Source organism: Aegilops tauschii, chromosome 6 (assembly GCF_002575655.3).
Source record: "Aegilops tauschii subsp. strangulata cultivar AL8/78 chromosome 6, Aet v6.0, whole genome shotgun sequence".
Lineage (NCBI taxonomy): Eukaryota > Viridiplantae > Streptophyta > Magnoliopsida > Poales > Poaceae > Aegilops > Aegilops tauschii.
The window spans coordinates 154,665,057-154,688,916 of NC_053040.3; the positions used below are offsets into that span (position 1 = coordinate 154,665,057).

At 45.2% G+C, this 23,860-nt stretch overlaps 2 protein-coding genes across 4 annotated transcripts; one reads left to right on the forward strand and one right to left on the reverse strand.

Annotated features, from left to right (window-relative positions):
• The first annotated feature begins 1,830 nt into the window (after positions 1-1,830).
• On the forward strand, positions 1,831-5,498 carry LOC109766344 (lipoxygenase 2.3, chloroplastic). The gene is made up of 6 exons (XM_020325112.4): positions 1,831-2,463; positions 2,595-2,860; positions 2,964-3,201; positions 3,292-3,621; positions 3,697-3,782; positions 3,877-5,498. Exons 1-6 carry the CDS (start codon positions 2,112-2,114, stop codon positions 5,308-5,310), a joined length of 2,706 nt encoding a protein of 901 aa, XP_020180701.1. The 5' UTR covers positions 1,831-2,111; the 3' UTR covers positions 5,311-5,498.
• LOC109766345 (protein STRUBBELIG-RECEPTOR FAMILY 8) lies at positions 4,084-12,368 on the reverse strand. 3 transcript variants are annotated; one of them, XM_040392253.3, is made up of 17 exons: positions 11,897-12,368; positions 11,267-11,414; positions 11,095-11,166; positions 10,922-10,987; positions 10,747-10,818; positions 10,589-10,660; positions 10,031-10,102; positions 9,878-9,943; positions 9,732-9,797; positions 9,244-9,614; positions 8,690-8,949; positions 8,011-8,282; positions 7,681-7,822; positions 7,094-7,233; positions 6,871-7,027; positions 6,238-6,382; positions 4,084-6,160 (listed from the first exon to the last, which is right to left on the reverse strand). In XM_040392253.3, exons 1-17 carry the CDS (start codon positions 12,003-12,005, stop codon positions 6,012-6,014), a joined length of 2,379 nt encoding a protein of 792 aa, XP_040248187.1. In that variant the 5' UTR covers positions 12,006-12,368; the 3' UTR covers positions 4,084-6,011. The 3 variants fall into 3 exon arrangements, with proteins under 3 accessions (XP_040248187.1, XP_040248186.1, XP_020180703.1); XM_040392252.3 differs by having other exon boundaries at positions 6,238-6,385; positions 11,897-12,366; XM_020325114.4 differs by having other exon boundaries at positions 4,084-6,164; positions 6,238-6,385; positions 11,897-12,365.
• Positions 12,369-23,860: the final 11,492 nt, after the last annotated feature.

Below are 23,860 nucleotides of genomic sequence, written 5' to 3' on the forward strand. Positions count from 1 at the left end.
TTCAAGTGAAGTACAATAAAATAGCCTACTCAGCCATCAGCACAAACACATCCAAAGAAAAAACATAGCAGAAATAAGAAAAATGACTGCCAAGTGGCCGTAGTCTCAGGGACCTGTTGCGAGGCGACAGATCTCGATATCGCTGGGACAGGAGAGCTCCGACGGCGCGAGACAGGAGCAGCTGTGGTATGCGGCGCTCGACCACGATCCGGGGGGCTTCTGCACCGTCGTGGCTGCCCCGGGCGACTGGGCGAGAGATCTCAAACCACTGCTGCACGTACCCTGCACACTGTACACACCGGATGAAAACAAAAATAAGCAAGCGACCGATCATTGCTCGCAACGGAACAAACAACCTTTATCAGTGACATGTGCGACCAAAAACTCTGCTGTTGCACAATAGCGAGGGATCGGCATGCGCGGTACAGGTCCTACCGTGTGCCACACGAGGGTAGCACATACGTGATTTTTGGGGCGCCTGGTAGGTACACAGGTTAGGGATTAGACATGGCCAGTAGCCACGCATTTCGCGATCACCAGTTCACCAGGAGGCGAGAAAAGTCAGCAGAGGCAGATGGGCATTGCTCTAGCATAGAAAATGTCCATATTTACCGACCAGATCTGCCGTACCTTTTCGCCCTCAACAAATGTGCCGTGCCTGGATAGAAGTCCCTAAATGGCATGTCATGTTTCCAAAAAGAAAAAATTGGCATGTCATGTACATGTGGTTGTCCTCCTGTGTGCTCTCTTTTAAGTAGTTTGTTTACTAAAAAACGCTCGTATAACTATATAAACACCTGCATATAAGTTCTGTAATGGTCATGTCACTGTCACGTGCATTGGCACATCCCATCAATAATAATGTGAAGGGGAATCAACGTGCGATTGCGTACGTGCTGGCTCTGGGGTACCTGACTGAGATGTGTGGCGCATGTAAAAGAAGAAAGATTAACCGCGAAGCATGAGACCCTAAAAAAGACCGCGAGGCTTGAGGGGACGTTTGCTTGTGCAAACTTCTTGCGCACATCAGTCACGTACACGTCCGGGAGGGGGAATATGCCAAATGGGCGGTCACGTTCACCGGGAAGTGACAAGCTTGGCGTCACCTCCTCCCTCCTTTCTAGTCTCCTAGCCTACTGATGTATACTTCGTGCGTGACCCCACTACCCTACATCCTACTGATGTATACATCGTGCACGACCCCGCTGCTGTGGGTGTGGTGGAACGTGCTTCAAGGTTCCAATGTTGCCCTCCTGCTCGTTCAACAAATTTTATGTGGTTTTCTCGAGCCCCAGTCGGTCGACTTGCCAACTTTCTACACCTTAAGAAAAGCTTTCTACTGCGCGTGCAGCAATTGGCACCAGCGACGCTTATTTTGAAATGAAGGGATATATTCTTTAAGCTGCTGGAGCTGCCTACACAAAGATCAAACGTCGCGTACGCTCACCCGGTCTCAATCCTCATATTCAGGAATTCAATAAAATCTAAAAAGAAACAAAGGACATGCAAACAATGAGTACACAACACTGGAAAGTATTCATATCTAAACTAAAGCACAATTGTGTAACAAAAATGATATCGAAGGAATTTACAACCAAATCTAGATTAGCTTACTACTCCCTATGTAAACTAATATAAGAGTGTTTAGATCGCTCTTATATTAGTTTACGGAGGAAGTATTCAACACGCGATTTTTTAAAGTGATTCAATTCTTTCCAGCACTTTTCTTTTGTGAACTTCTAGGCAAGTGCACCGTGGTCCGGTGCACGCCATATACCATAGGGCGTCATGTACACATACACTCTTCAAATTGACTTTTTGTTTTGAAGAAAAATGATTTGGTTAGATAGCCAAGTACGCAGCGAATCATCGTGTTGCACGGCCCATCACGACTGACACACATACGCACGTGGAACACATCGCCGTGAAGCACCGCAGCCAACAATATAAACTGACACACATACTACCACAGACACAGAGCACTTGGGAGTGACGAGAGAGAGGCCGGCCCTCCTAGCTAGGTAGCTGACTAATCAGAAGAAGAAAAGAAGGTAGAGGTCGAACCAGCTCGATCCATCGGCAGCAGCTAGCTAGCCCTGCCCGCGCCAGCCATGATCCATCTGAAGCAGCCGCTGGTGCTCTCCGCGCAGAGCAGCAATGTTGCCTCACCGCCGCTCTTCGCCACGGCGGCGGCCGCGAGCGGCCAGCAGAGGCGGGCGTCCGGCGCCGGGAGGAGCCGCTCTGGGCGCTGGCTCACGGCGCGCAGGATAAGCTGCGCGTCGACCGAGGAGGCCGTCGGCGTCTCGACGTCCGTGACGACCAAGGAGAGGTCGCTGACGGTGACGGCCGTCGTGACCGCGCAGGCGCCGACCTCCGTGTACGTCGCCCGCGGCCTCGACGACATCCAGGACCTCTTCGGCAAGACACTGCTGCTCGAGCTCGTCAGCTCCGAGCTTGACCCCAGTGAGCTTCTCTTATCTTTTCTCGCTACAACGATGGCATGCAGGACGGGAGAGAGCACTGTGCGCTGCATGCATGCTACAGCGGTTGATTTGATTTTTCACATGGCTGAGAAAAGTTGTTGTGCTGCGTAGAGACGGGAAGGGAGAGGGAGAAAGTTAAGGGGTTCGCGCACATGACGCTCAAGGAGGGGACGTACGAGGCCAAGATGTCGGTGCCGGCGTCGTTCGGGCCGGTGGGCGCGGTGCTGGTGGAGAACGAGCACCACAGGGAGATGTTCATCAAGGACGTCAAGCTCATCACCGGCGGCGACGAGAGCACCGCCATCACCTTCGACGTCGCCTCCTGGGTGCACTCCAAGTTCGACGACCCCGAGCCGCGCGTCTTCTTCACCGTCAAGGTAGGCAACTAGCCAACAGCAGCTAGCCATGACCACGCTCTCTCCGTGCTTGCTTGGTAGTACTGTGGAACTAACCATGGCGTGCGTGCGTATGTTGTTGCAGTCATACCTGCCGTCGCAGACGCCGCCGGGAATCGAGGCGCTGAGGAAGAAGGAGCTGGAGAAGCTGCGTGGCGACGGGCACAGCGAGCGCAAGTTCCACGAGCGCGTCTACGACTACGACACGTACAACGACCTCGGCGACCCTGACAAGAACATCGACCACAAACGCCCGGTGCTGGGCACCAAGGAGCACCCCTACCCTCGCCGGTGCCGCACCGGCCGGCCCAAGACCCTCTACGGTACGTACGCACATCGGCCTGGCTACGTTGCTAGCAATCTAGGTAATTTTAAAATTTAATGGATTGCCGGTGGTTGTACTATATATATAGATCCGGAGACGGAGAGGAGGAGCTCGCCGGTGTACGTGCCGCGCGACGAGCAGTTCTCGGACGTCAAGGGGCGGACGTTCAGCGCGACGACGCTGCGGTCGGGGCTGCACGCCATCCTGCCGGCGCTGGCGCCGCTGCTCAACAACTCGCAGTGCTTCTCGCACTTCCCGGCCATCGACGCCCTCTACAGCGACGGCATCCCGCTCCCCGTCGACGGGCACGGCGGCGCCTCCTTCAACGTCATCAACGACGTCATTCCCCGTGTCGTCCAGATGATCGAGGACACCACCGAGCACGTCCTCCGCTTCGAGGTCCCCGAGATGCTTGAGAGTGAGCACCGCCGTCCATGCCTGGTCCGCCAGAGCACGTAGTACACATACGTGACATGACTTTGCGCTTTTGCAGGGGACCGATTTTCGTGGTTCAGAGACGAGGAGTTCGCGAGGCAGACGCTCGCCGGGCTCAACCCTATCTGCATCCGCCGCCTCACGGTAATTGATCAACCATTTTTTCACAGCCTTTGATCAAGTTGTTTTTAATAAGTTCACTTGGTAGTTAATTGACGAGAGTGCATGCATGGTGCAGGAATTCCCCATCGTGAGCAAGCTGGACCCGGCGGTGTACGGGCCGGCGGAGTCGGCGCTGACCAAGGAGGTCCTGGAGAAGATGATGAACGGGCGCATGACGGTGGAGGAGGCGGTGGAGAAGAAGCGGCTGTTCCTGCTGGACTACCACGACGTGTTCCTGCCGTACGTGCACAGGGTGCGCGAGCTGCCGGACACGACGCTGTACGGGTCCCGCACCGTCTTCTTCCTGAGCGAGGAGGGCACGCTGATGCCGCTGGCCATCGAGCTGACGCGGCCGCAGTCGCCGACCAGGCCGCAGTGGAGGCGCGCCTTCACGCACGGCCCCGACGCCACCGAGTCGTGGCTGTGGAAGCTGGCCAAGGCGCACGTGCTGACCCACGACACCGGCTACCACCAGCTGGTCAGCCACTGGCTGCGCACGCACGCCTGCGTCGAGCCCTACATCATCGCCACCAACCGGCAGCTCAGCCGGATGCACCCGGTGCACCGCCTGCTGCACCCGCACTTCCGCTACACCATGGAGATCAACGCGCTGGCCAGGGAGGCGCTCATCAACGCCGACGGCATCATCGAGGAGGCCTTCTGGCCGGGGAGGTACTCCATCGAGCTCAGCTCCGTCGCCTACGGCGCCGCCTGGCAGTTCGACACGGAGGCGCTGCCGGAGGACCTGGTAAGCCGGGGGCTCGCCGTGCGCAGGGACGACGGCGAGCTCGAGCTCGCCATCAAGGACTACCCGTACGCCGACGACGGGCTCCTCATCTGGGGCTCCATCAAGCAGTGGGCGTCCGACTACGTGGACTTCTACTACAAGTCGGACGGCGACGTCGCCGGCGACAAGGAGCTGCGGGCGTGGTGGGAGGAGGTGCGCACCAAGGGGCACGCGGACAAGAAGGACGAGCCGTGGTGGCCCGTGTGCGACTCCAAGGAGAACCTCGTCCAGATCCTGACCATCATCATGTGGGTCACGTCCGGCCACCACGCCGCCGTCAACTTCGGGCAGTACCATTACGCCGGGTACTTCCCCAACCGTCCGACGGTGGTGCGGAAGAACATCCCGGTGGAAGAAAACCGGGACGATGAGATGAAGAAGTTCATGGCAAGGCCAGAGGAGGTGCTGCTGCAGAGCCTCCCCTCGCAGATGCAGGCCATCAAGGTGATGGCGACGCTGGACATCCTCTCCTCACACTCCCCCGACGAGGAGTACATGGGAGAGTACGCGGAGCCGGCGTGGCTGGCAGAGCCCATGGTGAAGGCGGCATTCGAGAAGTTCAGTGGCAGACTGAAGGAGGTGGAGGGCACCATCGACCAGCGAAACAACAACCCGGAGAACAAGAACAGGTGTGGCGCCGGCATCGTGCCGTACGAGCTGCTCAAGCCGTTCTCAGAACCAGGGGTCACTGGGAGGGGCATCCCCAACAGCATCTCCATCTGAATGTGGCCCCAGGATAAGTTATCATTGCATGTAGGATTAGGAATAAGATGTGCACCATGTACGCACCCAGCAGCGATTGCTCCCGTCCCGTGCATGACAGGGGCCAGGAGAGGCATCTACTAGTGTGTTCCCGCTATTGTATGCCGTGAATTAGCAGTACTAATAAGGTTATTTGAATTGTGACCTCATCGAATCCTAATTAGGTTAAGAAAGAGTGGGCATCTACATGCATTCCAGGACAGATCATACTGTACCGTATCATTTGGAGCATGCCATACAAAACAAAACAATCACATCAAGACATGTGAACCGAGCAGCATTGTAAGATCAGGACCAGCCCACATCAGATCCTGTGTTTGGGGCCAGTGTCGACCGGCTAACGAGCTTCTTGTCCACACATTTACAAGACTGAAGGGGCATATAGACAGAACTACATAAGTGGAGAATGGGTATACGTGGATCTGCCCCTTGGAATCACTACTTACAAGAGCACTCCTAGCAGCATCCCATGTGAGCCAAACTGAGTCCAACCAAGCAATACATGAGACCAAACGCTAATAATACTGATTGCCATGCTTGCATGACTTTTCAACCAGAGTGAAGCGGGGGAGCAGAGTTTACTTTGCTTACTTCCCCGTAATCGAGCATCACATAGTGTCTTCTGCAGCCAGTGCGTCTCCGTGCAGCAGCTTTGGCTGTCGTCAATTGGCATCGACAGAAAATTGTAAAGAGCTGTGACGCTTCATATACTCGGAGCTACCTCGACAACACAAAGTATAACAACATCTGGCAAAATTTGAGAAGAGCATGTCTTCGTCACCGGGAGATGCAGCTCTCAGTTGCACCCTGGCTGACTGATCAGAGCAATCAAATTAAGACCAAGATGTGAAAAGTATAAGAAAGAAGCTGCACTGTCAAGTGAGTTACCGGTGGAGGATGGCTCAAAATATGGTCGGGTTGTTATGAAAGAGGGGTCCTGAGCATCAGCCTCCAACTTATGTATCGTGTTGCTCTCGACAAGCTTTACTAATTTGTCTGTTATGACTTTCATCGGCGGGCGGGAATCCGGTGACTGCTGCATTGAAGGAAGAAATAACATAAGTATTGCTCGAAACATGGATGCACGGGTGCGGTCACTTAATAGATTATGTAATACTCGAGCTGTCAGTTGTCCGATGCACCATGTAATATCTTTTGTTTCTATTTCCTTTTTTCTTTTGGGGTGCTGTTTGGCACATGCTTGGTAACTTTGTAAATATTTAAGGCTCTGTGCATCAATTTTTTATGAAGAGTCCAGGAGACAATAAAGCTCTTCCTTTAACTAAAGGAGGGAGTACTGCTCGTAGAAAATTGTCCTGAAATACAGTTGGTGAATGCAGTGAGCATTAGACATTGTAGTGGCTCTAGACATTTCAGCTATAATGCCTTTCGTTTCTATTAACATGTTCTAAGCATTTACCATAGCAGCATGGGCAGTATTTGAGTTTTCACCTTGATAGCTGCCAGCAAGGATAAGAAACTACAGAACAAAATGTACCAGAAAGGAGGACGGAAAACTACCTTGATGCAAAGCAAGATGATGTTGCCTAATGCAGAAATAGCTTTAGGTGGCATAGAGCCACGTATTCTTGGATCAGTTATTCTTCCCAGAGAATTAAGGTCATGGAGATGAGGAGATGCCCAATCAACTAGAAACTGATCATTCGGCCCTCTTGAACTGAAGAAGACAATAATCCTTCAGTAAACCAGACTGCTAGTAGCACAAGTGCAAGTGATAACATACCTGTCAAAAGCCTTTTGCCCAGTCAAAAGCACAAGCAATATCACGCCAAAACTGTAAATATCAGCTTTGATTATATCTGTTCCTGAACCATTAGCCTCAGGAGCAGCATAGCCTTTAGCACCACTGAGGGCTTCCGAATCCTGCTTCCCAAATGAGGAAATGTTAAATGGCCAACAAATCAATTTTATTTTATATAGTGCAGTATATCATTCAAACTGGATAAATCAGATGCTGCGGCCTATTGTGTATATTTGGATGGGCAGGACATGGGTAGATTAACGGGTTTCAATTGGTTAGAGGGGAATCTCTCCTATGCAAATATCACCCCAAAACCTCAGAATTACCACATGTTACATATAGAGTGTTCGGTAATCTAGCTTGACACTCAATGAGAAAAATTCTAATCGGAGAGAAAGAGAGGTAGAGCAGTTCTATGTTTTAGGTTCTAATGCATCCATCCCTGCCTCAAATTTGAATCCCAGATCATTCAAGTGTCCTCAAAATGATCAGGTGAATTAATGGCATCAGCATGCTTTCTTCAAAAGATCATAAAGTAGCAATACTATCCGTGGTTACCAAGCACTGACCATTCTTGTGGCGCTGACAAAATGGCTGAACTTCGCTAACCCACAGTGACTGAGGTAGGGCATGAGCTGAGCGTCAAGTAAAATATTTGTAGCTTTAATATTTCCATGGGCAAATGGAGGGGAGCACATCAAATGTATGTATCTGCAGAGAGCTAACATAGATATAAAAATCTAGAAATTCCAATTCCAGTATAAAAGTCTAATAATTTTGCATGCGTGCAACTAAACTACGAAAAATAATACGAGGTGGGTGTAATTAATTACTCTGCAGCATAAAATAAAACTGATTAGACGATTTGGTGGGAACGCAATGAGACAGAATGTACTTACTCTAGAGCATAGGTAACTCCTAGAGCAATCTTCATCCGAGCTTTCCATGACAAAGCCCTCGACCTTGTGGCTGCTGAAAACAGAAGATCTTCAAGAGAACCATTTTCTGCATACTCATATAAAAGTACACAATGCCCAAACTCCACACAGTAGCCCACAAGCGAAGATATATTAGGGTGCTTTAATCTGGACATATTCCCAAGAATGTCCATGAGCTCATCTTGTTCTGACAATGATAAATCTATCATGTTGATCTTCTTGATAGCCAGCAGCTGTGCATACAATGAGAAATGCATGACGTAAAATATACATAACAAATGACTTGTACAAATTTGATACCTTCGCTACTTGGGAAAATGAGTATCTAATAAACCGCTGAAAGAAAATCACAGTTTTAAAAGTGACATGTGAGACTAAGAATGGTGTGCTCCTTGTACATTGACCTTATCAAGACAACAAGCATAAGCATAGCTACGGTCCTCAATACTGCATGACGAGATGTCTTGTCAATGAGGAAAGGAAAGGGTTCAATTTAGTTTAGTCAATAAAACCAGATAAAGAAGTCAACTCTTGGGAATCTAAAATACAAGCTACAGAAATTAGACTTGAGAGCTTATTCTAGAATAACACATTAATAATATGCTGATAATGATACGTTTCTTATGATAAGAGACGATACCTGGCCATCAGGAAAATCACCTCTGTAAACTCGGCCAGTGAAACCTTCACCGATAAGGCATTCTTCATTGAAGTTCCGGGTAGCCGCCATAATGTCAACTGCCAGAAACTGTTTTGCAGGTGCAAGATTTTTAGATGTCTTAGCACAACTTTTCCTTTTGGGAACTCTTCCAGGTATAATGCTATCATTATTGCTAGAGGAAGTATCATGGCCATTCATAAGAGAACTCCAAGAGTTCAGGACCTCATTTGCTTTAGGGACTGCAATTGACAAATGAATTTTAATTAAATGGAAGAATGCAAGTCTGGCCTAATAAAACATTACAATGCAGTATGCGAAGTTGAAAACGATATGTATGTGGATGAATTTGATATGCCATTTCATGAATAAGCATTCAAAAGTACAAGGGTTTAGGATCAATGATTACTGTCATAGTTTACAGTAGATTAATGATAATAATAACTGAAACAAACAGAAATATTTGCATGATCAATTGACAATCAACTACCACTGCATAAATTGGTTTGAAGAAACTAATAAAGTGCCAGTGCTACCTCCTTCCAAATTGGCTGGTAAAGACTTGATATTGTCAGCGGTGCTCTTTGGGCCACATGTACCACCTTTCCGGCTTTTCAGAACCAATCCAACAATGAAGAGTGCAAACATTGTGCAAACAACGCTAGCTATTGCAGCAGCTGTCACTCGAGAGTGTGACTTCCTATGGTGGCTAGGACTGTGCAGAGAAGCATAGCTCACAAAAGGTTGCAGAGGTTTTGGCCCGCGCTTTGAGTTCTGCTTGACTGCTGGTGAAGGTGGAGGTGGAGATGGAGGTCGAGGATGATGTGCGGGTGGAGGTGAATGAATGGTCCTAGAAAATGAGGACGATGAAGGTTTGAAACCTGGTTGAAAATGGTTCCCATCAATCCTGGAATATTAACCAGAAGGTTAATCACATATTGTACTAGATATGAAGTCAGACATACAGATATGCACAAGATCCTCAAGGGTGACAAGGAGGGCAATATATAACAGAGTTCAGCACCTCAACTCAGAAATGAACTCAAAAGTTCCAGGCACATAACCGCTGAAGTGATTATTCTCAATGTTGCTGCAAGAAGTTGATGATCATCAGCATTAATTGATAAGATGGCAAATAAAGTATAAGTGCAGCCCAGTCAAATTTCTTACAGTGCTACCAATGGAAGGTCTGCTAACAAAATCACAGATCCGGTAAACTCATTATGCTGTAAATAACTGCAAAAGCATGCAAGGAAACTTTTGATTAGACAATTCCTACAGCTGTGTGTGCATGAAATAGCACAGAAGGGACATCATTATTACAGATAGTGAAGGTTGTTCAATGAACTAAATGATCGTGGCAGGTCACCATCGAAAGAGTTGAATGACAAGTCCCTGAAAACGTCGAGGGAATAAATATGAGTCTAAGTGACAGAAAGGTCAAAATACTAAAAGATCTGTGACTAAAATAATTTTGAGAAATAGTGGATCAGAGCAAGAAAGATGCAAAAAAAAAGTACTTTAGCTTCAAAATGTGTCTGTGCATGTGTTTGTTCCATTGCGATTAAAATATGTGGTTTTATTAGCATAAAAAATGAGCTGAAAGATTGTTCTAGAACAGATCTTTGGACAAAAAGAACTGCAAGAAGTTTAGAACAACTTGATGCGCACGAAGCATTTCACTTGACAGTTGCATACTATATCTGATGATTCATTTAGTGGTATACTGAATGGAGATGTTCCAGGTTACAAATCTATGCACAATAGGCTGCAACCAGCATGTTGCAGGTCAAAGTGCAACGAAATAACTCATTTATTTCACAAGAGATGTATGTTTCAGAAGTGATGAAGTAATCATTAATCAAGATATGGGAATCATACATTGTAACTAAGCTTTCCATGTTAACAAAAACATCACCAACTATTCCAGAGAGCTTATTATAGCTGAGATTCCTGCAATCGATATTACAGATCAATCAGTTGATTCTGCAACCAAATTTTGAGAAGGAAGTGCTCCAATTGCCAAACAATCAACTCACAGATATTTCAGGGAGTGCAAATATGGTAGTGATGGTGGTATATTTCCCTCAAACTTGTTAGCTGCCAAATTTCTGCAATAGAACACCATACCATAGTCAGATCATATACATTTCATATTTAAATGTATTCGACCCAGCTTAAAGAGGGTAGGCAAAAAGGACAAGAAGAATATACAAGTATTCCACATTTGGAGGCAAAGTGGGTGGGATTTCACCAGCGATGTTGTTGAAGCTCACATCCCTACCATCATGAGGCATCAAAGCACCAGGAACCAAAAAATTTGTGTCAAAAATTGCAGAATCATGATCAGTTAACAGATAGCACAAATTTTGTATAAGGAAGCTTACAGCTCTTTTAAAGAGTGGAGTTTGAGCAGCTCTGGGCCAAGCCAGCCACCAACCCCAAGCCCACTAATATTTCTGCATGGAAGTAACATCAGAAAAAGCAAGAATAAAACAAAAATTCCTATAAATTTACAGGCAAAACTGATTGATAAGTTAAGAATTGAACAGGGATTACATAGCCACGACACACGAGTCCTTGCAAAAGACCCCATGCCACGATCCATGTTCCCCATCCCTGCCGCAGGGGTCACCACCCATGGATGTCCACCCAGAAAGCTGCCATGGTGAGTCCAGTGCGCGATATAGTGCCCAGATCCCGATCGCTGCACGGTAACCAAAGAACAGTAACAAAGCAGTAAACCTGTTAGAAAGCAGCAACATACAGACAGACAGCAGGATAGCATCACACACAGCCATTGCACAAAGGGAACTACTTACAAGCACAAAAACATGCCCACTCTTTATTTGCACTACATAAGTACATCATCGATGCGGTAAGACAAGCTATTTCCAAGCACTAACACACACATGTGCCCATCACGTAACCATATCCAATGAACCCAGATCTGAATGTTTATGCGAGCGCGTATAGGCACGAGCAGAAGCGCGCGCAAGCCAGAGTTTGCACGCACACACGCGCACCAATACACCAGCGCGCAAGGCTCGCGCGCTGCTATACAAACCAGACCACAGGTGTGCGCACGGCACAGAGAACCAGCGACCGCAATCACACGCGTGCGCAGAGTAGAGGCGTCGTCGCGGGGTAAGCGGTCGATCGCCACGGGTGATGGGTGAGAAATCGTACCGTCGGAGGGATCAGTGAAGGACGCGGCGGAGGAAAACGCGGCCCACAGCACCACCGCGGCGAGGAGATGACGCGCCGCGGCCACTCCGATGCCACGCGCGCCCCGCATCCGCGCAGGTTCCAGCGAAGCCGGAGCTAGAGGATCCTGCCGCACCGTAGCCAAGCGGCATAGGATGTTCTAGAAGCTTCAGGGGATCCGGGCGCGACGCCGCTCAATCGAACTCCTCGCCCAAATCCGCGACGATTCCCCGCGGGGTCGCGGCCGGACCGAGCAATGCGGGCGCGAATCGGAGAATCCGGGCGACCGGAGCGGGCAGGAATCGCCCGCAGAGGCCCGCGAAGCTGCGGGGATTTGCTCGCTTCGGTGGCGAGGGTTTAGGGTTTTGAAATGGACAGGAGGCTTCTGTGCTTTGGGAGGGAAGAGGAAGGATGAAGAGGGAGAGAGAGAGGAGGAAGAGAACAGAGGCGGTCAGGTCACGTGACGGGAGCGTGAGCGGTAGGCCGTTAAGGGGTGGGGCGTGGAGGGGTTTGAGGCGGTGGAATTGGGCGGGAAGGAGAAGGGTGCAGAAGCGAAAACAGCGTGGGTCCCGCCGTCCCGGTCTACACAAGACCGTGGCCATATCTTTCGTTATTCACTTAAATTGCATAAGAGCAATTTTAGCAGTGTTGTCATATGTTTTTCAAAACAGAAAAAACAAAGTGTCATATCGACTCGATTGTTGTAATAACAGATAATACGATAAAATTAATTGAAAAGGTCATGATAGAGTCGCCATTTCATCCTTGAAACTCAATATTTAACGGTTGTGGGGGTGTATTTGGAGCTCACTCCATCTGAAAAAGGGATTGACGCGAAAGACATTTCCCCTCCGTGTTGATTTTCCAGCCCGCATTGCCGCTTCTTCTTCTTTGTTGTAGCCTCGTCGTTGAATGCTTCATGCCGTCCTCGGTCACCGCCAACGACACCATGGCCGCCTCCTCGACCTGAGCGTCTGATCCCATCGTTTCAAAGTCGGATCCGGAGACTTCAACGGTCGTGTCTCCTACGCCTCCTGCATTTTCGACGATCGACCTCGATCCTGTCAACGAATAGTTCGGACCGGAGGTGCCTATGTGGCCACCTGGAGGCAGCAGCCTCCCTCCGTTAGGGCCACAATGCTCTCAGCGAAGGGGCATGGGAAGAAGAAAGGGAGGGGGAACGATGGTGCCTTTGCCCCTCCTTGCTTCCTCCCTGCAGCTGGCAAAACAAGGGTGGATTCCCAGTCGCACACCGGATCAACAACGACAATGAGGTGAAAAAAGCCATCATTTACCTTGTATTTTTAGGTTTTCATTCGATCGAATGCGAGGTGATGATGACCCAAAAGTATAGGGGATCAATCGTAGTCCTTTTGATAAGTAAGAGTGTCGAACCCAACGAGGAGCGAAGGAAATGACAAGTGGTTTTCAGCAAGGTATTTTCTGCAAGCACTGAAATTATCAGTAACAGGTAGTTTGATAGCAAGATAATTTGTAACGGACAAGTAACAGTAACGGTAAGTAAAGTGTAGCAAGGTAGACCAATCCTTTTATGGCAAAGGACAGGCCAAAACGGTCTCTTATAATAAGCAAATCGTTCTTGAGGGTACACGGGAATTTTATCTAGTCACTTTCATCATGTTGGTTTGATTCGTGTTCGCTATTTTGATAATTTGATATGTGGGTGGCCGGTGCTTCGGTGTTGTTCTTACTTGAACAAACCTCCGACTTATGATTAACCCCCTCGCAAGCATCCGCAACTACAAGAAAAGTATTAAGATAAAATCTAACCATAGCATTAAACATTTGGATCCAAATCGGTCTCTTATGAAGTAGCGCATAAACTAGGGTTTAAGCTTCTGTCACTCTAGCAACCCATCATCTAATAACTACTCAACATTGCGTTCCCTTAGGCCCAAATATGGTGAAGTGTCATGTAGTCGACATTCACATGACACCACTAAGGGAATCACAACATACATATCATCAAAATATCGAACACATATCAAGTTCACATGATTACTTGCAACAAGATTTCTCTTGTGACCTCAAGAACAAAAGTAACTACTCACAAATAATAATCATGCTCAAGATCATAGGGGTATTAAATAGCATAATGGATCTGAACATATAATCTTCCACCAAATAAACCGTATAGTAATCAACACTACTAGTCACCCACAAGTACCAATCTGAGGTTCCGGTACAAAGATTGGACACAAGAGATGAACTAGGTTTTGAGAGGAGATGGTGTTGTTGAAGATGTTGATGGAGATTGGCCTCCCAAAGATGAGAGGGTTGTTGGTGATGACGATGGCTTCGATTTCCCACTCTGGGAGGGAAGTTCCCGCGGCAGAATCGCTCCACTGGAGGGCAAAAGTGCTCCTGCCCAAGTTCCGCCTCGAGACGGCGGCACTCTGATATGTCTCCATCGTATCTACTTTTCCAAACACTTTTTCCCTTGTTTTGGACTCTAACTTGCATGATTTGAATGGAACTAACCCGGACTGACGTTGTTTTCAGCAGAATTGCCATGGTGTTATTTTTGTGCAGAAATAAAAGTTCTCGGAATGACCTGAAACTTCACAGAGAATATTTTTTGAATTGATAAAAAATATTGGCGAAAGAATCAAGGCCAGGGAGCCCACACCCTATCCACGAGGGTGGGGGCGCGCCCCCTGCCTCGTGGGCCCCCTGGGGCTCCACCGACCTCCACTCCAACTATATATATTCACGTTCGGGGAGAAAAAAAATCAAAGAGAAGGATTCATCACGTTTTACGATACGGAGCCACTGCCAAGCCCTAAACTCTCTCGGGAGGGCTGATCTGGAGTCTGTTCGGGGCTCCGGAGAGGGGAATCCTTCGCCGTCGTCATCATCAACCTTCCTCCATCACCAATTTCATGATGCTCACCGCCGTGCGTGAGTAATTCCATCGTAGACTTGCTGGACGGTGATGGGTTGGATGAGATTTACCATGTAATCGAGTTAGTTTTGTTAGGGTTTGATCCCTAGTATCCATTATGTTCTGAGATTGATGTTGCTATGACTTTGCTATGCTTAATGCTTGTCACTAGGGCCCGAGTGCCATGATTTCAGATCTGAACCTATTATGTTTTCATGAATATATGTGAGTTCTTGATCCTATCTTGCAAGTCTATAGTCACCTACTATGTGTTATGATCCGGCAACCCCGAAGTGACAATAATCGGGACCACTCCCGGTGATGACCGTAGTTTGAGGAGTTCATGTATTCACTAAGTGTTAATGCTTTGGTCCGGTACTCTATTAAAAGGAGGCCTTAATATCCCTTAGTTTCCAATAGGACCCCGCTGCCACGGGAGGGTAGGACAAAAGATGTCATGCAAGTTCTTTTTCATAAGCACATATGACTATATTCGGAATACATGCCTACATTACATTGATGAATTGGAGCTAGTTCTGTGTCACCCTATGTTATAACTATTGCATGAGGAATCGCATCCGGCATAATTCTCCATCACCGATCCAATGCCTACGAGCTTTTCACATATTGATCTTTGCTTAGTTACTTCTCCGTTGCCACTGTTACAATTACTACAAAACTGCTATTGTTACTTTTGCCACCGTTACCGCTACTTCCATACTACTTTGCTACTAAATACTTTGCTACAGATATTAAGTTATCCAGGTGTGGTTGAATTGACAACTTAGCTGCTAATACTTGAGAATATTCTTTGGCTCCCCTTGTGTCGAATCAATAAATTTGGGTTGAATACTCTACCCTCGAAAACTGTTGTGATCCCCTATACTTGTGGGTTATCAAGACTATTTTTTGGTGCCGTTGCCGGGGACCATAGCTCTATTCTTTGAGTCACTTGGGATTTATATCTGCTGATCACTATGAGGAACTTGAAAGACGAGAAAACCAAAATTTATCCCTCAACCACGAGGGGAGGTAAGGAATTGCCATCTAGCTCTGCACTTGATTCTCCTTCTGTTTTGAGTAAACTTGCGACACCTAAACCTGATTCTGCTATTAATTCTGATATGTCGCATGTTATTGATGATGCCACTTCTGCTATGCATGATACTTATGATGAAACTACTTCTATGCTTGATACTACTATGCCACTAGGTGAATTTCTTGATGAACAACTTGCTAGGGCTAGAGAGAATGAAATTATTGAAACTGATAATATTGATGAAAGTGATGATGAAGATTCTCCCCCTAGATATGAATTGCCTGTTGTACCTGAGGGTTATGTTATGGATGAAGAAACTGCTAGAGATTTTCTTGCTTGCAATGATGGATATGATCTTAAGAAATTATTAGCTAAGCTGAAAGAAAAATCTTTGAATGCTAGAATGAAATATGACCCTGTTTTTGCTACTTCACCTATCTATATTTTCGATAAGGATTATGATTTCTCTGTCGATCCTGAGATAATTACTTTGGTTGAATCTGATCCTTTCTATGGCTATGAATCTGAAACTGTTGTGGCACATCTTACTAAATTTAATGATATAGCCACCCTGTTCACTAATGATGAGAAAACTCGCTACTACTATATCCTTAAGTTATTTCCGTTCTCATTGAAGGGTGATGCTAAAGTATGGTTTAATTCTCTTGATCCTGGTTGTGTGCGTAGTCCCCAGGATATGATTTATTACTTCTCTGCTAAATATTCCTCCGCTCATAAGAAACAAGTTGCTTTAAGGGAAATATATAATTTTGTGCAAATTGAAGAAGAGAGTCTCCCACAAGCTTGGGGGAGGCTTCTCCAATTACTTAATGCTTTGCCTGATCATCCTCTCAAGAAAAATGAAATACTTGATATCTTTTATAATGGACTAATAGATGCTTCCAGAGACCACCTAGATAGTTGTGCTGGTTGTGTTTTCAGGGAAAGAACAGTTGATCAAGCTGAATTGCTATTGAATAATATGTTGACTAATGAAAATAATTGGACACTTCCTGAACCAACTCCTAAGCCAACTCCGAAGAAAAGGGGTATTCTATTTCTCAGTCCTGAAGATATGCAAGAGGCAAAGAAATCTATGAAAGGAAAGGGTATTAAAGCTGAAGATGTTAAGAATTTACCACCTATTGAAGAAATACATGGTCTTGATAACCCGACACAGGTAGTAAAGGTAAATTCTCTTTATAGATTTGATGAAGGTGATATTCCTCGTTATAAGTCTGCTAGCCAATGCTTAGATGAGTTTGATAATTTTATTGTTAAACAAGAAAACTTCAATGCTTATGTTGGTAGACAATTGAAACGTAATGCTTATATGATTAAACACTTGAGTGATTGTATGTCTAGAGTTAAAGGTGAACTTAAACTCATTAGTAAACATGCTTCTATGGTTACCACTCAAGTAGAACAAGTGCTTAAAGCTCAGAATGATTTGCTCAATGAATTAAATAATAAGAAAAAGGATAATGTTGTTAGAGTTATGACTAGAGGGGGTAAAATGACTCAGGAACCTTTGTATCCTGAGGGCCACCCTAAGAGAATTGAGTAGGATTCTCAGAGAACTAATGTTGATGCACCTAGTCCTTCTAAAAAGAAGAAAAAGAAAAATGATAGGACTTTGCATGCTTCTAGTGAACATGTTGTTGACACACCTGAGAATCCCAATGATATTGCTATCTCTGATGCGGAAACACAATCTGGTAATGAACATGAACCTAGTGATAATATTAAAGATGATGTTCATGTTGATGCTCAACCTAGTAATGAGAATGATGTAGAGATTGAACCTGCTGTTGATCTTGATAACCCACAATCAAAGAATCAACGTTATGATAAGAGAGACTTCGTTGCTAGGAAGCACGGTAAAGAAAGAGAACCATGGGTTCAGAAACCCATGCCTTTTCCTCCCAAACCATCCAAGAAAAAGGATGATGAGGATTTTGAGCGCTTTGCTTAAATGATTAGACATATCTTCTTGCGTATGCGTTTTACTGATATGCTTAAAATGAATCCTTATGCTAAGTACATGAAAGATATTGTCACAAATAAAAGAAAGATACCGGAAGCTGAAATTTCCACCATGCTTGCTAATTATACTTTTAAGGGTGGAATACCTAAGAAACTAGGAGATCCAGGAGTACCAACTATACCATGCTCCATTAAAAGAAACTATGTTAGAACTGCTTTATGTGATCTTGGAGCCGGTGTTAGTGTTATGCCTCTCCCTTTATATCGTAGACTTAATTTGAATAAGTTGACACCTACTGAAATATCTTTGCAAATGGCCGATAAATCAACCGCTATACCTGTCGGTATTTGTGAGGATGTGCCTGTTGTAGTTGCAAACGTTACTATTTTAACGGACTTTGTTATTCTTGATATTCCCGAGGACGATAGTATGTCGATTATCCTTGGTAGACCCTTTTTGAATACTGCAGGGGCTGTTATTGATTGCAACAAAGGCAATGTCACTTTTCATGTTAATGATAATGAGCATACGGTACACTTTTCGAGGAAACAACCTCAAGTCCACAGTATCAATTCTATTGGAAAATTTTCAACTATTACTATTGGAGGTTTTGAATTTCCTCTTCCCACTGTCAAGAAGAGATATGATATTCTTATTGTTGGGGATGTGCATATCCCTATTGAGGTAACCTAGTGTTATTCGAAATTTCTCCGGTTCCATGTTATTCGAAAAGAGTTTGTTAATAAGACTTGATCAACCTTGTTAGTGGATTCCTTTTGATGAGCATGAGATGGATGAAGTTAGAAAGCACAACTCCCTGTACCCTCCTTTTCTTTCTGTTATTTAGAATAAATAAAGCAAAAATAGTATTTTCTGTCTGTTTTCTGAATTATCGTTGCAATAAAAAATACCCCGAAAATAAAAGTTCTCCAAATGCCCTGAAAATGAAATATGATTTTTTCTAGAATATTTGAGAATAGTTGGCACTGAGAACACATCAGGGGGAGCAAGCACCTGGCCACGAGGGTCCAGGGCGCGCCCACCCCCTAGGCGCGCCCCCTGCCTCGTGGGCCCCTAGTGGCCCCCTCCACTTATTCCTGCACCCACACACTCCTTCCTCCCAAAAAATCACCAACCAGCTCAAGCACGAGTTCTAGCTCATCTTGCTGCGATTTTCAATCTCCTTGCTCAAAGCTCCACTCACAAAACTGCTTTGGGGGATTGTTCTTCGGTATGTGACTCCTCCAATGGTCCAATTAGTTTTTATTCTAGTGCTTTATTCATTACAAATTTTTGCTGCCTAGGTGACCCTGTTCTTGAGCTTGCATGTCAAATTTATATGGTCCCAAGTAGTTCTAATGCATGATATAGTCTCTAGGCACTTGTGGGAGTAGTTGCTATCAATTTTGTTGAGTTTGGTTCACTTTTATTTTGAGTTACTAAATTTTTTAGAAATTTTTCAGAGGAAGAAATATGTTTAGGAAAATGTACCACGGTGGTTCTTCAAGGAAGGAAGGACCCAGGCCCGCAATACGTGAGCCGGACCATGAACTACCAAGAGAAGCTCAAGTGCGGCCTTGTGAATGGTCGTCAGAAGATTTCATGGTCCAAGCAGGAATTAAGAGGGAATTTGACGCATATGTGCGTAATGCTGAACTTGAGGGCTTCATGCTAGATAAGTGCCCTAAGTATTATCACCTAACTGATTCCTTTGTGAGAAGGTTCAAATTTACATCTTCACGCAATTCTCACACTGTCCTATTTGATCTCTATGGTAAATCTTATACTATGGACTTAGAAGATTTTAATACTGCTTGTAAACTTCCACAATGGGGTAGTGCTAGTGAACCTCGCAAATTTGAGTTTAAAGATTTTCTTGCTAGTATCACCGTGGGGGAATCTAGAGAGATAACACAAGCTACCATAGGGAGCATTCATTTTCATGCTACACATTATTTTGCTCTCTTTATAGGTAGATGCATAAACGGTAAGGACGAGGCATGTCACATGTGTGTCCCTGACCTTAGTGTTCTCAAGAGTGCCGTATTAGGAGATAAACAATATAACTTGGGGGCCATTGTTGCACGAAGGTTGCATAATAATGGTTTAAGTGGAGACTTGTTTGGTGGGATTTATGCAACCCGTGTGGCTAATTTTCTTGAGATACCCATACATGAAAATGATATGGAATTGCCTCCCGCTTATCTAGATTATGATGCTATGGTTCACCATCAGTTTATTGAGAGGAATGAACAACCTCTCCAGTACCGACTAATGTTTGACAGGCGCCGCACTTTCCATGTTGCTCTCCCTGCTCCTACTTTCTTTGACTTTCAAGCAAAAGGGAGATATATTATAACCAGGGAGGAGACAAACGAGTATAAGAGGAGGATGGAGGCAGCTCGCCTCCAAGCTGTAGCTCATGAGGCAATAACTGCTGCTTCTCAGTACGACCCCAGCTACAACTTTAGATATCCGCCAGGCCAGCCGTGGCCCTAGACCAACTTAGGCCAAAAGCCTAAGCTTGGGGGAGTACGTATTTCTCACCGACATTACATTCATGTTCACACACTCATTCTTGTTGTCGGTGATCATATTTTTTCATTGTACTATCCATGCTAGTTATTTTCTTTTCTAGTCTTCTTCTTGTGTGTTTGAAAAACCTTAAGAAAAATAAAAAAATAGTTGTAGCTTTTAGTTAGTTTACTTTCCATGCCTGTAGTAGTAGTAATTAAAAGAAAACCCAAAAAGATTTCTTGTTCTTCTTTTGCTTGTTGGGAGCTTTCCCGTGTAAATAGTTTTATTTCTTTTCTTTTCTTTGGGGGTCGAGAGGAGAAGACCATAATGAAAATGTTGTAGTGGCTCTTATATGCATTATTGTTGATTTAACAAAGAACCCATAGCACCTTGTCTTCTCCTTTGTATCAGATGCTTGCAGATTCCAGCTTAGTCAAATGCACGTGCACTATTATTATTATATACACCGTTCGGTTGTGCAAGTGAAAGGCAATAATGACGATATATGATGGACTGATTGAGATGAGAGAAGCTGGTATGAAATCGACCTCTCTTGTTTTTGTAAATATGATTAGTTCATCGTTCCTGATTCAGCCTATTATGAATGAAACATGTTTGCAATGACAATTAGAGATTATAGTTGCTTATGCCATGCTTAATTTGCTAAGAGTTATAATGGTTTACCTTGCATGCCAACATGCTATTAAAATGGTTGTGATGTGGTATGATAGGGTGGGATCCTCCTTTGAATGATTCAAGTGGCTTGACTTGGCACATGTTCATGCATGTAGTTGAAACAAAATCAACATAGCCTCCACGATATTTATGTTCATGGTGGATTATATCCTACTGATGCTTGCACTCAATGTTTATTAATTTTAATGCATGTTCATGACTGTTGTCGCTCTCTAGTTGGTCGCTTCCCAGTCTCTTTCTAGCCTTCACTTGTACTAAGCGGGAACACTGCTTGTGCATCCACTTCCATAAACCCCAAAGTTATTCCATATGAGTCCACCATACCTTCCTATATGCGGTATCTACCTGTCGTTCCAAGTAAATTTGTATGTGCCAAACTCTAAACCTTCAAATGAAATTCTATTTTGCATGCTCGAATAGCTCATGTACCAACTAGGGTTGTCTGTATCTTCCATGCTAGGCGGGTTATTCTCAAGAGGAGTGGACTCCGCTCCTCACTCACGAGAAAATGGCTAGTCACCGGGATGCCCAGTCCCATGCTCTAAGCAAATCAAATCGAAATAATTGCAAACAAAACTCCCCCAGGGCTGTTGCTAGTTGGAGGCACTCGTTGTTTCAAGCAAGCCATGGATTGATGCTTGTTGGTGGTGGGGGAGTATAAACTTTACCATTCTGCTTGGGAACCGCCTATAATGTGTGTAGCATGGAAGATATCGAGATCTCTCGGTTGTTATGTTGACAATGAAAGTATGCCGCTCAAAATATTATTTATCTCTGCTTTAAAATCGAGCTCTGGCACCTCTACAAATCTCTGCTTCCCTCTGGGAAGGGCCTATCTATTTACTTTTATGTTGAGTCATCACCCTCTTATTAAAAAGCACCAGCTGGAGAGCATCGCTGTCATTTGCATCCATTACTATTAATTTATATTGGGTATGACTATGACTGGATCTCTTTTACCATGAATTACAATGTTTAGCCAGTCCTTGATCTTCAGAGGTGCTCTGCATTTATGTTTTGCGGTCTCAGAAAGGGCTAGCGGGATACCATCTTGTTATATCATATTATGATTGTTTTGAGAAAGTGTTGTCATCCGAGATTTATTATTATTGCTCGCTAGTTGATTATGCCATTGATATGAGTAAATATGAGACCTAAGTGTTATTGTGAATATGGTTAGTTCACAATCTTCGCTGAAAACTTGAATGCTGGCTTTACATATTTACAACAACAAGAGCAAACAGATTTTGTAAAAGTTTTTCTTTATCACTTTCAGTTTGGCAACTGAATTGCTTGAGGACAAGCAAAGGTTTAAGCTTGGGGGAGTTGATACGTCTCCATCGTCTCTACTTTTCCAAACACTTTTGCCCTTGTTTTGGACTCTAACTTGCATGATTTGAATGGAACTAACCCGGACTGACGCTGTTTTCAGCAGAATTGCCATGGTGTTATTTTTGTGCAGAAATAAAAGTTCTCGGAATGACCTGAAACTTCACGGATTTTTTTTGAATTAATAAAAAATACTGGCGAAAGAATCAAGGCCAAGGGGCCCACACCCTATCCACGAGGGTGGGGGGCGCGCCCCCTGCCTCGTGGGCCCCCTGGTGCTCCACCGACCTCAAATCCAACTATATATATTCACGTTCGGGGAGAAAAAAATCAGAGAGAAGGATTCATTGCGTTTTACGATACGGAGCCGCCGCCAAGCCCTAAACTCTCTCGGGAGGGCTGATCTGGAGTCCGTTCGTGGCTCCGGAGAGGGGAATCCGTCGCCATCGTCATCATCAACCTTCCTCCATCACCAATTTCATGATGCTCACCGCCGTGCGTGAGTAATTCCATCGTAGGCTTGCTGGACGGTGATGGGTTGGATGAGATTTACCATGTAATTGAGTTAGTTTTGTTAGGGTTTGATCCCTAGTATCCATTATGTTCTGAGATTGATGTTGCTATGACTTTGCTATGCTTAATGCTTGTAACTAGGGCCCGAGTGCCATGATTTCAGATCTGAACCTATTATGTTTTCATGAATATATGTGAGTTCTTGATTCTATCTTGCAAGTCTATAGTCACCTACTATGTGTTATGATCCGGCAACCCGAAGTGAAAATAATCAGGACCACTCACGGTGATGACCGTAGTTTGAGGAGTTCATGTATTCACTAAGTGTTAATGCTTTGGTCCGGTACTCTATTAAAAGGAGGCCTTAATATCCCTTAGTTTCCAATAGGACCCCGCTGCCACGGGAGGGTAGGACAAAAGATGTCATGCAAGTTCTTTTGCATAAGCACGTATGACTATATTTATGCCTACATTACATTGATGAATTGGAGCTAGTTCTGTGTCACCCTATGTTATAACTATTGCATGAGGAATCGCATCCGGCATAATTCTCCATCACCGATCCAATGCCTACGAGCTTTTCACATATTGATCTTTGCTTAGTTACTTTTCCGTTGCCACTGTTACAATTACTACAAAACTGCTACTGCTACTTTTGCCATCGTTACCGCTACTTCCATACTACTTTGCTACTAAATACTTTGCTGCAGATATTAAGTTATCCAGGTGTGGTTGAATTGACAACTTAGCTGCTAATACTTGAGAATATTCTTTGGCTCCCCTTGTGTCGAATCAATAAATTTGGGTTGAATACTCTACCCTCAAAAACTGTTGTGATCCCCTATACTTGTGGGTTATCACGCTCCATCCCGAAAGTCCTCTCCTTATTTTTTCTAAGTCGAAATGACCTATATACCAGAAGATGGGCACCAGAGGTGGGCTGGGCTAAGCACAACCTAC

Bases quoted from the DNA above. Each gene is read 5' to 3' on its own strand.
- LOC109766344 (XM_020325112.4), top strand. From the start codon at position 2,112: ATGATCCATCTGAAGCAGCCGCTGGTGCTCTCCGCGCAGAGCAGCAAT. The intron at 3,622-3,696 runs GTGAGCACCGCC...GCGCTTTTGCAG, and splicing joins GGTCCCCGAGATGCTTGAGA to GGGACCGATTTTCGTGGTTC. The intron at 3,783-3,876 runs GTAATTGATCAA...TGCATGGTGCAG, and splicing joins TCTGCATCCGCCGCCTCACG to GAATTCCCCATCGTGAGCAA.
- LOC109766345 (XM_040392252.3), bottom strand. From the start codon at position 12,005: ATGCGGGGCGCGCGTGGCATCGGAGTGGCCGCGGCGCGTCATCTCCTC. The intron at 9,798-9,877 runs GTAAGAAATTTG...AACTTCTTGCAG, and splicing joins GACCTTCCATTGGTAGCACT to CAACATTGAGAATAATCACT. The intron at 6,386-6,870 runs GTAGTTTTCCGT...CCTTCAATGCAG, and splicing joins TCATCTTGCTTTGCATCAAG to CAGTCACCGGATTCCCGCCC.